This window comes from Biomphalaria glabrata, chromosome 1, assembly GCF_947242115.1.
Source record: "Biomphalaria glabrata chromosome 1, xgBioGlab47.1, whole genome shotgun sequence".
NCBI classification, from domain to species: Eukaryota; Metazoa; Mollusca; class Gastropoda; family Planorbidae; genus Biomphalaria; species Biomphalaria glabrata.
In genome coordinates this window covers 11,239,692-11,252,383 of record NC_074711.1, presented here as the reverse complement: position 1 = coordinate 11,252,383, position 12,692 = coordinate 11,239,692, and the positions used below count along the sequence as shown (strand labels likewise).

The window sequence follows — 12,692 nt, the reverse complement described above, 5'->3', positions numbered from 1 at the left end:
AACCAAATCACCCAACTATACAAATTTTAAAAAAAATTAGTTTCATCAAAAAAAGGTTTAGAACCTTTTCTCTGGTTAACCAGCTCTCATCACTGTAAAATAAAACGTCTTCATATTTGGAAAGTTTGAAATGTTATAATATTTACAGTGTTGAACACGTCATCACATGGTTTTGATTCAACACCTTGCCAAAGATTTAATCTTATTTGTTTGTTTTTTATCATAATATTAATTAGCATTGCTTAATTTTAAAATTACAGATGACAGAGGAAGAAAAAGGAGGAAAATCGCACCAGATGGAGTTGACATTGAAGACAGACTTGAATCTCTTATCACCAGAGTTGGAGAAAGGGTAACATTCTTTAATCTTATGCAGCATATTTATAAATTGTAAAACTTTCAATATCAAAAGTTAACCTTACCAGTAAGAATTTGCTGAAAAAAATGAAAAAGGGGTGGGGGGGGGAATCACTTGAATAAATAACCTGTTTTCTTGTAGAAGATATTATCTTTTGCAAAATATAAGTCTGATTAGTACAAAATACTTATAAATATTTAAATTATAAAACACTATATGATTAATGAAGATTCCTGTATTTTATTTTAGTAGGTGCATGGTTTTGAGTGCTAAAATGCACTAGCTTATATATATTAAAATATATTTTTTTTTATATCATTAGAGTACTTCTTCATTGGAAAGTAATCTGGAGGGATTAGCCAGTGTTCTAGAAGCAGATATTCCTAATTATAAACATCAGATCATGAAAATTTTGTGTCAATGGTAAGATCATGCATTTTTTTTTTAGGCTCAAACTTCATGCTTGCATTTGTAGTTAAATGTAACTATTTTATTGTTTAAAATATAAAATTAAATTACATTTTTCTTTAATGAAAAGTTAAATAGCGTCAGTAGATTTCACATCATATTGATAATGATGGTTTTATTATCTATACATTTTATTAACAAAAAAAAAATATTATTTACAACCAATTGCAAATTAAAAAACTATTTCTTGTACATTAGTCATTGACGACCATGGCATAAATTTGTTAGCAAAAATGTAAATAACACTTAAGAAAATAACTGTATTGAATTATTTCAGTGTAGTCAATTTACCAGAGAAATTAACAGTGTATACTACACTTGTTGGACTACTCAATGCTAAGAACTACAATTGTGGTGGAGAAGTATGTTTTCTTTCTGTTTTAATATGTTAAAGTAACATCTATAAACATGGATGCTTATGTTTAGGCCTACTCATTTTCTTTTTATTATTTGTAGTTTTACATTATCTGTTTCACATTTTATTTGAAAGTTTTACACTTTCAAATCTGATTTAATTATAAAATTTCTTAATTGTAACATTTATATACAGTTACCGTACATGCTACATTGCTGTAAATAGTGTTGCAAATTTAAAGAAAAGTACTTTTGTTTCTGTATCATTTTGGTCATGCTTGTTTGTTCCCAATGAACCTCATTCACCAATCGTAAACAAACAACATTTAGCCACGTGATAATATTGATAAAACAATGAAAATTACAGCCTTTATGGATTGCGTAATTTGTATAAAAGATATAGAGAACCATGTGGCAAAATGTTGTAAAAGTTTGTTATTTGATATTCCCTTTTTTTTTTAAATCTCGCATGCATTAGTTATTAAGAGTAAAAATAATTGCTTTTAAGAAAAGTAGGCAGATTCTTAAAGGAGGAACTGTCTTTTTATTTTTTTTTATGTTACTTGATTTGATGCTATTTCTAATGTACAGTGTGTTGATGATTTCCTTAGTTTGTAGAGATGCTTGTGCGAAACCTGAAAGAAGCTCTGAAAACTGGAGAATTTGAGAATGCAAGAATGATGGTGAGATAAACTCATTTACTCGAAATGATATTAACTTGTGCTTTCACTTATATTTTTGGATTAATAGTAAGTTTTAAAACTTATTAATTTTTTTTTATACAGGTTCGTTTCTTATCAGATCTGGTAAATTGTCATGTTTTGGTAGCTACATCCCTCTTACAAATGTTTGATAGCTTTGTAGAAGTTACCCTGGAAGATAATATTCCACAGGTTTGCTCATTTTTGTTATCTCATAAAAAAAAGAGAGATTTAGTTAATTACTGAGTAAAAGGAAATGAATGATTTAATTGCATCTTTTATTGTCTTACTTTGTTTAGGTGCGGTCTGATATTTACGTGTACTTGGTCTTGTCTTCACTGCCATGGGTAAATATTTTTTTTTTACAGAACTTTAAATATAAAAATATAAATAGTCACTGTCTAAATGTACTAATTTGAATGTAATATTTTTATGACAGGTCGGCAGAGAGCTGTTTGAGAAGAAAGAAAGTGATTTAAATAGTATGCTGGTCACCATTGAAAATTATTTAAGGTATGTATGTATTTGTTTGGGTTATAGATAGTATCACAGTTAGGTTTCTTCTTGTTCTTCGAAGGTGTTAATATGTTACTACAGTGATGCCGGGGATTCTGTAGATATTATCTAGATATCTTTAGAGATTCTAATAATGAAGATCCTTTCAATTCAAATACAGAACTTCGATAACTAGTAATCACTTAATATAGAGAATATACAAGATAAAACTGTATCAAATGAATACTTTCTTTCAAAGCTTGTTAACAAAGAGATTCAGATTAATACTAATTTCTCAACCCTAAGAAATATATGTGACTAGACTTAACAAGTTTCAATTCCACACTTCTTAATACATAACCTATCGCTATGAAATTTCCTCCACAACTAAAGCTCTAAATCCCACTCTAACAAATCATTTTCTTAACTCCTCCCCTTCCTTCCTCTAACCCAGCGGTTCTCACACAGGCTGAGAACCCCTGCTCTTACCAATCCAATTATTCCCAAGAGAGCCCACGCCAGCACGCGTCAAATGACATCATGGGTTTTTCCTTACACCAGCGCATGTGTTTTTCCTTACGCCAGCACATGGGTTTTTCCTTCAGCTGAGCTAAATATTCTTAGTTTATTACCCTAGATTAGGCTTATTTAAACTGATACGTGACAGATAGACTGTAATAGTTTAAAAACTGTGCAATTTTACTTCAGTATTAATTTTGATACAGTTACAAAAATGTGCATTTAATATTTAATAACATTTATTATTCACAGTAAAAGACAAAAAATTCATTTACCAGCTTTGCGAGTTTGGCTCAACGATGGCCCTCATTTACAAGAAGAGGTAACGCCATCTTTTAATTTTAAAATATTTTTTGTATGCTGACATCTTAAGATATAGTAATCTGTGTATAAATAATATGGCAAAATTTATAGCTTGTAAACTATTTTGTTCAGTACCTTGACTGCTTGTGGGCCCAGATAAAAAATTTGAGGAATAACAAGTGGATTGAGAAGCAAATACTCCGACCTTATTTGGCGTTTGATGGAGTCCTGTGTGATGCTCTTCAGCACACACTTCCACAAATCATTCCTCCATCTCACAACAAATCAATGGTGTATCCTCTCCCAAGAGTTGTTTTTAGACTCTTTGACTACACTGATGTACCCCAAGTAAGTTTTACGCTTTGAAAAATATTAGATCTTCTTGTAACATTTGTAATGCAGTTTAATTATTTTTTTTTTATATAACTTTCGATTCTTTTTGTCAGGGCCCAGTGTTGCCTGGAAGTCATGCCATTGAGAGATATCTGATTGAAGAGCAAATTAACAGAATTATCCATACTCACCATCTGGAGAGAAAAGACTGGTATTTAGCTTTTTTTTTTTAAATTCCTTCTTATGTTAATAGACACCAAACATAGAATTATTCCTGGAATTTTTAATTAATTTTATATTATATATTTTTAGTGCTGCTGCTCTATTAGAGTATCCAGCTAAGGCAAAGATCCCTTTGAATTACATGATAGTGGAGGTAATACTATGAATTATCTTTGTTGATATTTTATGTTACAGACTTTCCTTGTAAAAAGAGTATCATATCTTCTGATTATTTGTATTCACTGTTTTAAAAAAAAAATGTTTTTGTGCAACTTTGAATCTTTATTTCAAAATCTGTACATTTATCCAGGTGATGTTTGGACAACTGTTTGAACTGCCAAGACCTCCGTATATTGAGATTTTTTACGGTTCCACATTTATTGAGCTTTGTAAGAACCAGCCAACATCAATGCCAGAAGTTGTATCCTTTTAAAACATTAGAATATTTTTCAAATACATTCCTAATCAATAAGAACAAAATTTGATCTCAAACCAATGATCATTGCAAAAAAAACATCAAAAAAACATTATTGCTTTTTCTTAGCTTTATATAGCTTGCACAAGCTTCTGAAATGCTGTTTGATCGCTTAGACTCCATGCATTCAATATGTATTGAAAGGTAAGCTATAACTAATAAATTAATTTTAATTGTTAGAATAGTTGCACTTTCACCATATTATACCCATTATAGATTCTAGTTTTAAGTAGATTCATTTCTAAATTTGATATTTTAAAAATATATTTTAATTTTGTTCATTTACACACATATTTTTTTTCTCCCTCCATGCATTGTACTGGGTAGCTCTTAGTGATAATTTGTAATACCTATAATGTTTGAGATTTGATGTAATCTAGATGTTGTAACTATTCAATTTAACATCAAACTAATTATACCTAATCTACTTCAAAACTAGAATTATTAGTGCCTATCAAAGTCCACACCAACAATAATGGTTAGACACAATCATACTGTCCTCTCTCTCTGACCAATTCTCACATTCAAGAAAGCATTCATAACATGCTGCACATCACATTACAACTAGAAATGTTAGCGGCGAAAAAAATAAGTGAGACACATACATAGCATTACAAACATATTCATACCTAAATTGCATTCACAATTGTTACCTTTCTGTATTAGTCACTGTTTATATTTTTTAAAATAATTATTGAAACTTTAATATTTGTTTTCTAAAATTTGCAGACTTTTTAAACAAATTTTATCTAATTGCATGAATCTTTTTTCCCCCTCTAGATTTGTTCATTGGTTTTCTTATCATTTGAGCAACTTTCAATATAAATGGAGTTGGGAGGACTGGGTGGAGTGTGTGGCTATGGATCCCAATGCACCTAAGTCCAAGTTTGTTAGAGAGGTGCTGCTCAAGTGTTTAAGGTTGGCAAATATCTTGTTATCTTATGCATTGAAAAGACAAAATGTTGAATTTTAAAGAGAGAAATAAAACATTTTGGAAAGCAAGCATTGTATTTTTAAGTGTACGATACTTGATGTTATTATCATCTGCCCTTTGAATTTCGTGACAGTTTCTGTAACCAAATCCCTCCACTATTCCCGGTCCTGTTCTTAGGAGGATATCAAGAGAGTCTGGTCCATTCTTTTACATTGACCAGCCAGTTTTTTTTTTGACAACTCTCTTCATGCTCCTTCCACTGTACCTTGAAGGATGACACTGAGTCATGCCTTACAATACCATCTCAGCTTTCACTCAATAGGTTGTATACATAGTCTTTAATTGTGCAGTAAATTTTTCAAAATATATGTATTAAGTGCAACATTAACTTGCGCCAAAATTTACATCACTGCTAATAATTAATTATTTTTATATTAAATAACTGGTGTTATTAAAAAAAGCTTTTGTATAGTATTATCTTCTTTTCGTTAGGTTTTCTTATTATCAGAGAGTTGTTGAATCTGTACCAGAATCCTTTGCAGCCCTACTACCACCAGAACCTAAACCTATCTACAAGTATGAACAAGAAGGTGCAGGTAAAGATCACCATGTTTTTTGTTTGTTTGTTTTTTTTTAGGGGGGGGGGTGCAAATTGCTTCTTGATATTAATCTACTTTTTTTTCTCAATAGTCCTCAATTAAGTTTTACTTGTAATTTCATTTTCAAGGTTCACTGCCTGGCACCATGCACGCTCACAAATTAATGAGTGCTATAAAAAGCAAATGCACCCCAGAAGAGGCAGCTGTGCTTTTAAAAGACTTGCCAAATGTTTACCCAAATGGTCAAGAGAATGGTAAGTACCGGGTACCGGTAGTTGACTTTAATTTTTATCTGCTTTTTTTTTTTGAAACAATATCTCTTTTAAAGTCAGAACGATCTCAAAAAACGGATTGATTTTTTCTAGAAATTTAACAGTTGATGTGCATCGCTGAGAAAAGAATTACTAGTTTGTTGGCCACACTGGGAAAACTCTAGTTTGACCATTATAATTATTCAAGAAAAAATTGAATAAATTTAAATTTGGCTAGATATCTAGATCTAGGACTATATCCAACATCGGTTTTGAAAGGACTTTTGCGTTTTTGAAATATCTATCATTTTCAGGAATTTCTGAATTAATGTTCAGGAAAATTTTGTGCATTATCTTCTAAGTCTAGATCTAAATGCTTACCATTGGAATATTATAAAATGCACTAGATCTATACATTTGATTAACCAGGATTCTTTCTCATGGAGAATGGGAGATGTGGTAGGGTAAAAAGAATGTTCCATTGTTTTTTAATCTAACATTCATTAATTTAATTTTTAAGCAGTATTGTCTCTGCATATTGGAAATTTTAATGTTTTTCTTGTTTGTTTTATGGACATAGTTTGAATTATTTGCTGATGGTTAGGTATCAGCCTTCATTACATTTGTAAAAATTATGTTTCCTGTTTGAAAACTTCATATTAATATTTGTCTGTTTTGTAACAGAGAACTCCTCCTTCAACCCCCTGAAGATTGATGTGTTCTTTTCAACTCTTCTTCACTTGGGTTCCAAGTCTATTAGTCACTCTTTTGCTGCATTGGCCAAGTAAGATCAAACAAACAAACAAAAATGCAAAAAGTAACAACTTTTATCTTTCTGAATAATCACATAATTCTCATATTGTTTCTTTGTTATTTGTTTCAAGATTTCACCCCAATTTAAAGTCATTGGCAGAGTTCGACGATGGAAAAATTTGTCTCTTAAAAGTTTTGTATGAAACATGGAAGAATAATCAACAAGTAGGTAGTTGTGTCAGAATTAATATTATCTCATCTAAAATGTAGATGCTTGATCTCAAAGAATTTGTCTGTTTAATGCTTCATGTATTTCTTCTCTCTGTGACTTTTTATACTTTGGTAATTTGATGTACAATCTTTACAAGGAACATTGATTTTTTTTTTCTATGTTAATATACAAACCTTTTGAATTTTTCATGTGGCCATTTTTTATTTCAGATGATGGTAGTTCTGGTGGATAAATTGTTGCGAACTGAAGTTGTGGAGTGCTCTTCTGTTGCTAACTGGCTATTCTCATTTGAAATGCAACATGACTTTACAAGGTAATCTACATTGAAACAAATTTTTATATGTGCTTGTGTTATTACATGACTTCACCAGGTAATCTTAACCTACTTCCTAATACTAGTCCAAAACATTTTAAACTTTCTGATTCATTTATGACTATCAATTCTCTACAGCTTTTATGTGTGGGAAATAATGCATAGTACTATTAAGAAAATGAGCCGCCATGTTGACCAACTGCAGCAAGAGGTGGACAGTGCTCATGATAAACAAGAGGCTGCAAAAAGAAAGGTTCGTTAACTTGCATTGAGATACAGATTTGATTTTGCACTTTTAGTAGTCTTACATCTTAGACCATATTCCAAACTTTTTCAAAGACTAACTTTTTAGAGGTGGTATAAAAGCCAACTTTTGGTGTTTGACAAGCTTACTGTTAAAATTGTCCTATTTTAAAATCCAGAAAGTTTGTTTATACATTGTTATAATTTAATAACAGACCTGCCTACCAAAAAAAGTCTAAATGCGTAACGCTGATATTTTGGCACCAGAATGCGTAACACTTTGTCATATATTCATATATATATATAATATTAGATCTAGATGTCATGATTAGATCTACAATCTAAACCTAGATCAATATGACAATAGAGATGATATCTAGACTAGATCTATGTCTATATAATGAATATAATCTACTCTAAATCTGGGCTCAATAGTGTTACCGATGCCGTGGATCCGCTACAAACGTAGGTCTACTCCAAACTTAGTAGGCCTACCTTCATCCTTGATCTATTCTATACTAAGAATCTAGTCTAGATCTAGACTAGATGGTAGTAGATGTTATCCATCTAGATCTAGAATCTAGTCAATCTAAAATGATCTAAATCATACTAGATTGACAACTAAATAGGATCTAGATTGTAGAGTAATTAACGTAATGACTTGCTAGATCTATAATCCAGATCTAGATTAGATATCTACAATGTCACTCAATGTGTTTTGAATCGATAGCACTTCGATATTTTTCTATACAAATGAATACAGGAATCAGGGATTCAACATAATTAATTTCTACTAATGAACTTACAAAAAAAAAAAGTCACGTTGGTGTATCAGCTAACTGACGGTACCAACCTGCCACTCCCTCACTCTCGCGTTCTTCATTTCTTGACTAAATCTAATTGCTTTTAAGAACCAATCGTGTGTTCCCCCACCTTTTCTGTTCACCCCCCCCCCAACAGGACGGCTTAGCATGACCTCCGTGACCGCTCCTAAGCTAGTCAAGAGAGGGGGGAAAGGATGCGTAACGCGACAGGTTAAATGCGTATTTGCATACTGACGGTCATTTTTGGGAGATTTTGCGTAACGAATACGCATTTTGCGTAACAGTAGGCAGGTCTGTAATAATCAAAGAAAGTATTGTTCTTTTATTGTGATTGTGATCCTAAGCCTTCAAATAATTTAAATGAAAGCCAACTGTTTTCTGCTACATTACATATCAATACTAAATAACTCAAAATGATTTTTAACAAATGAAGATAATTTCAAAGTTGGAATAATGAGTTTGTTCTAATTAGGAAGCTGATGGATTAGAAGTTGGTGATGATGATATTCCAAGTGATGAAGCTATTGAACGCATGGAAGAGAAATTAGAGGCAGCTACCAGTGCTCAAAAAAATCTTTTCCTTGTCATCTTTCAGGTTTGTATAAAGAATTTAATAATTTTTCCAAAAGTATTGCCAAGATAAAAAATAATAAAGTTCCCCTTTCAGGCCTTGTGATCTATAGTGCAGATGATGTTTAGATCATCTGTTTTGGGGTGGCTGAGTGGTTAAGCACTTTGTTTCTAAACCTGAGGTCCTGGGTTCGAATCTCTAACTGTCCCAAATGTGATCTAAACTTTATGTCATGAAGTCTTGTGTTTAAATTTTATTTAACACTTCATGATTTAAGGTCGTGTCTAATGTCATTAGATTCATAGCACTTCGTTAAGAAACATTTTTGGTGGTGCTCCAGTATCCACCATTTTGCAAAGCCATTTTTTTTTTTTTAACGAAACCTGTAAATACCAATTATATGCAGTCTTTTGAATTAAAGAAAACAAAACATTTTTTTTTTTATTCCAGAGATTTATCATTGTATTAACTGAACATCTTGCACGCTGTGAATCAGCTGGTGTTGACTACAACACACCTTGGTACAAATGGGTCATAGAAAGGCTCCAACAAGTTTTTCTGATGGTTAGTGGTTTTATTTTTTTCCTTTTTATGGTATCATGAAAAAATGTTGGGAATATATCATTCTATCTGAACTTAACACAATTATTGTATCACAATGGACTAACTATCACAGCCCACACTACCAAAGCATATATTTTTTATTGAATGTGACCAAAATATATTGACCATAAAAATGTATTTTATAAAAAAAGGAGCAAAATATGACCACAGATAAGAGTCTATATAATCTTGTCATAAAATTTTTGCTCTATTTTCAGCACCATGAACTTGTCTTTCGTTACATCAACACATTGGAACAGCTCTTATTCACAAGTGACATAGATATTCACATTCTGGAAGTATTCCAACAGTTTTGTGCTTTGAGATCTTAAGCTGTTTCATTCTCAACTAAATCAAATGTTCATTAAATGGCTTTGTTCTCATTTTTCTGTTACAGTGCTTTGTTTATTTTAACATTATTTCATGTAAATAAAAACCATTACCGGTAGTGACTTTTATAGCTACATGTAGCCCAAGTCTGCTGTTGGTAATTTTTACATGCTACATTCAGTTTCATGACATATTTTAGTGGAAACAATTGTATTTGATTCTAAATGGTTTGTTTTTATACTTGTAGGATGAAACTAATTTTTCATTCTGTACTATAAGAAACATTGTGTTTGTTTCTTTTCTCTACAGAGAATGACTCATCTTGATGTAACTAAAACTTAAATTTGAAACAACTGTTTTAGGCTGTATTGTTCAGTTTTTATCATTGTTAAGAAAAGAAAATTGTTAAAGCCTCTGTCATTAATTTCAATGTGACTTACAAATACAATTTTTTGAACTGTTATGCAATTTTAGTTATTGATTTATTTTCAATGATAATTATCTTTGAGGTCAAAATTATTTATTACTTAGAATTATTTACCGGTATTAAGTAAAATTTAATTTACACATTTTAGTTAATGATTTTTTTTTATTTGTATACAATTACTTGAAAGTTAATTTCATGTGTAAAAAAAAAAAGAAGACATTTTTAATCTTATATCAACATTTGCATATATATATATATATATAAACCATATATATATATGATTGAAGCATCATACACACATTTTTAAATACACTGAAATATTCATTCCTTGTAAACAACTTATATCATCATATCAGCAGTCACATTTACACTTGAATATCTACACACTCAAAAGTCTGTTACACGACCTTTTCTTTCCCAATCACCATATCGAGTAGGTTCAGGTCCTTTAGGTCCATTGATCTCGCCTGTTATAGGGTTTATGTTGTTTGGGAAACCTTGCAATGGTTCTTTTTCACCCAATGGTTGTCGTTCTTCTGATGGTAGTTCTATTGGCTCATCCAATTTACCTGCTGGTGTTTTACCCTTTTTAGGACCACAACCAGATTTAGTCTGATCAGAAAACCCACATGAAGGAATCCTGAATTTGTTCGATGTTGCACCAATTTGACCTGTAAACATAAGATATAGTTCAAATGAGCTCATCAGTATCAGAAGTATCTTTTGAGACACTTGAAATAGACACAAGTTTTAGTTGACATCAAACTGTTACTAAGCAATGCTCCCATAACACCACATCTAAAGAGTTTTTGAGATACATTTAGATATAAGTTTGTGGCATTAAGAGAAACTTATAAGTGTGTCTTGTGCTTCATCAGATATCTGCAGTAGAAATAGAGTACTGCAGTATAATAGCTAAGTATTTTGTTAATCAGTTGTGTTAGACAGCTTAGCAAAATCATACCATTATCCCTTATATGACAATCTCCTATTTACTTAACGGGCACCTATGTAGAAAAAAAAATTCTTACAGAAAAACTTTTAGCAGTCTATGAATTTCTTTCCATCTCACTTGTACCAAAAGATGTAAGGGATGAAGTTTAATATCATTGTCCCCTGCCACTCAGCAGTAGGTTTAGCAACATTATATTATTGTTTAGTTGTAAAAGTGCTAGATTGTCTTTTAAGTATAAATTATAAGACAATGCTATTGCTACATAAAACAAAGAAACTAAAACAGATGCCGAAAGATTTATAACAAATGATAATACACATTTAACTAGAGAAACACAAAATTTAGAGTCACTTTAGGGCAGAAGACTAGAAAGTAAAGTATGGAAGCACTGATAATTAAACACTGAACCGTAAGTTACATATATACATAAAAACAGCTTGATAAAGACAGATTTATAATTCCAATTCTAATTTTCTAAAAATAGTCTATAAAAGAAAGATGCTTCTGGTTGTCAAGTTTTCAACACAATAAGCTTCTAAATTGATCTAGATCTATCTAGTTATAAAACAATAGTGATGAATAGTGTAGATTAGAAAAAAGAATCTTTAGATTTAAGATTTAGATATATTTAAGTATATTTTATTTGAAAGAATATTTTAGATACCTAGATTTACAGATTTTAGCTTCGACATCAGAACTCCCAAGAATACAGATCTTTATTATATTTTATGTTAATAAGCAATTATATAGGTATAAATAATAAAGAAGTGATTCATTCAATTTTACATGTTTTAGTGTACACTTTAATTTAAATTTTTCTTATATTATGTAAAAAATGGATATTATTGATAAAAGGTCATCCTGACTTTAGTGAAATTCTAGTACCTGAAAAAAGTGTGTCATAAAAATTAAAATACTCAGTTATAATAAAAATAAAAGCAATGTCTTTTCTTAGGACATGCTTAATTTCAGTTTTGTAAAACCTGAACAGGAAATTGTTTTGATGTCAAATGTGTTTTTAGATCCAATATGGCCGCCTGTGAGAGTACCTAATCTAGTTCTATCATCATCTAGATTCTAGTCTAGAGAATCTATCTAGAATAATCTAGATCTACTAAGTAATGATCTAGCCCTAGGCCAATCTGAATCTAGGAAAAATCATGTAACTTACGTGTTATAATAAATAGTACTTGTTTATTTAACATCTTAGATTAACTTATCTATATCTAGTCTATATTATAATAATCAAATCTAGAATTTAGCTAGATCTATAGATCTAGATTTAGAATAGATCTATATAGAATCTAGACAATAAAAACTCAAGTCAAGTTCATCTGTTCACCAGTCTATTATTTCATAACAAGGATTCAGATTTTGGAATGATCTCCCTTGTCGGTCATGTAAAACTGTAGTGTAGATGTAGATCACA

At 30.8% G+C, this 12,692-nt stretch overlaps 2 protein-coding genes across 7 annotated transcripts in view; one reads left to right on the top strand and one right to left on the bottom strand.

The window, feature by feature from the left end:
- The window catches only part of LOC106078519 (nuclear cap-binding protein subunit 1-like), a 25,448-nt gene extending 15,104 nt beyond the window's left edge, over positions 1-10,344 (top strand). For all 6 annotated transcript variants that reach the window (XM_056021753.1, XM_056021726.1, XM_056021734.1 and 3 more), the window contains 23 exons: positions 261-352; positions 681-781; positions 1,104-1,188; positions 1,792-1,863; positions 1,966-2,073; positions 2,181-2,228; positions 2,321-2,394; positions 3,148-3,217; positions 3,331-3,546; positions 3,645-3,742; positions 3,844-3,907; positions 4,064-4,174; positions 4,308-4,372; positions 5,009-5,146; positions 5,655-5,758; positions 5,890-6,015; positions 6,697-6,796; positions 6,897-6,990; positions 7,207-7,310; positions 7,449-7,563; positions 8,850-8,972; positions 9,399-9,512; positions 9,770-10,344. In XM_056021753.1, coding sequence (XP_055877728.1) covers positions 261-352; positions 681-781; positions 1,104-1,188; positions 1,792-1,863; positions 1,966-2,073; positions 2,181-2,228; positions 2,321-2,394; positions 3,148-3,217; positions 3,331-3,546; positions 3,645-3,742; positions 3,844-3,907; positions 4,064-4,174; positions 4,308-4,372; positions 5,009-5,146; positions 5,655-5,758; positions 5,890-6,015; positions 6,697-6,796; positions 6,897-6,990; positions 7,207-7,310; positions 7,449-7,563; positions 8,850-8,972; positions 9,399-9,512; positions 9,770-9,883 — 2,336 coding nt within the window. In that variant the 3' untranslated portion in view covers positions 9,884-10,344. The remainder of the gene's footprint in view (positions 1-260; positions 353-680; positions 782-1,103; positions 1,189-1,791; positions 1,864-1,965; positions 2,074-2,180; positions 2,229-2,320; positions 2,395-3,147; positions 3,218-3,330; positions 3,547-3,644; positions 3,743-3,843; positions 3,908-4,063; positions 4,175-4,307; positions 4,373-5,008; positions 5,147-5,654; positions 5,759-5,889; positions 6,016-6,696; positions 6,797-6,896; positions 6,991-7,206; positions 7,311-7,448; positions 7,564-8,849; positions 8,973-9,398; positions 9,513-9,769) is intronic.
- LOC106078510 (succinate dehydrogenase assembly factor 4, mitochondrial-like) lies at positions 9,502-12,640 on the bottom strand. The gene is made up of 2 exons (XM_013239390.2): positions 12,435-12,640; positions 9,502-10,979 (listed from the first exon to the last, which is right to left on the bottom strand). Exons 1-2 carry the CDS (start codon positions 12,466-12,468, stop codon positions 10,696-10,698), a joined length of 318 nt encoding a protein of 105 aa, XP_013094844.2. The 5' UTR covers positions 12,469-12,640; the 3' UTR covers positions 9,502-10,695.
- Positions 12,641-12,692: the final 52 nt, after the last annotated feature.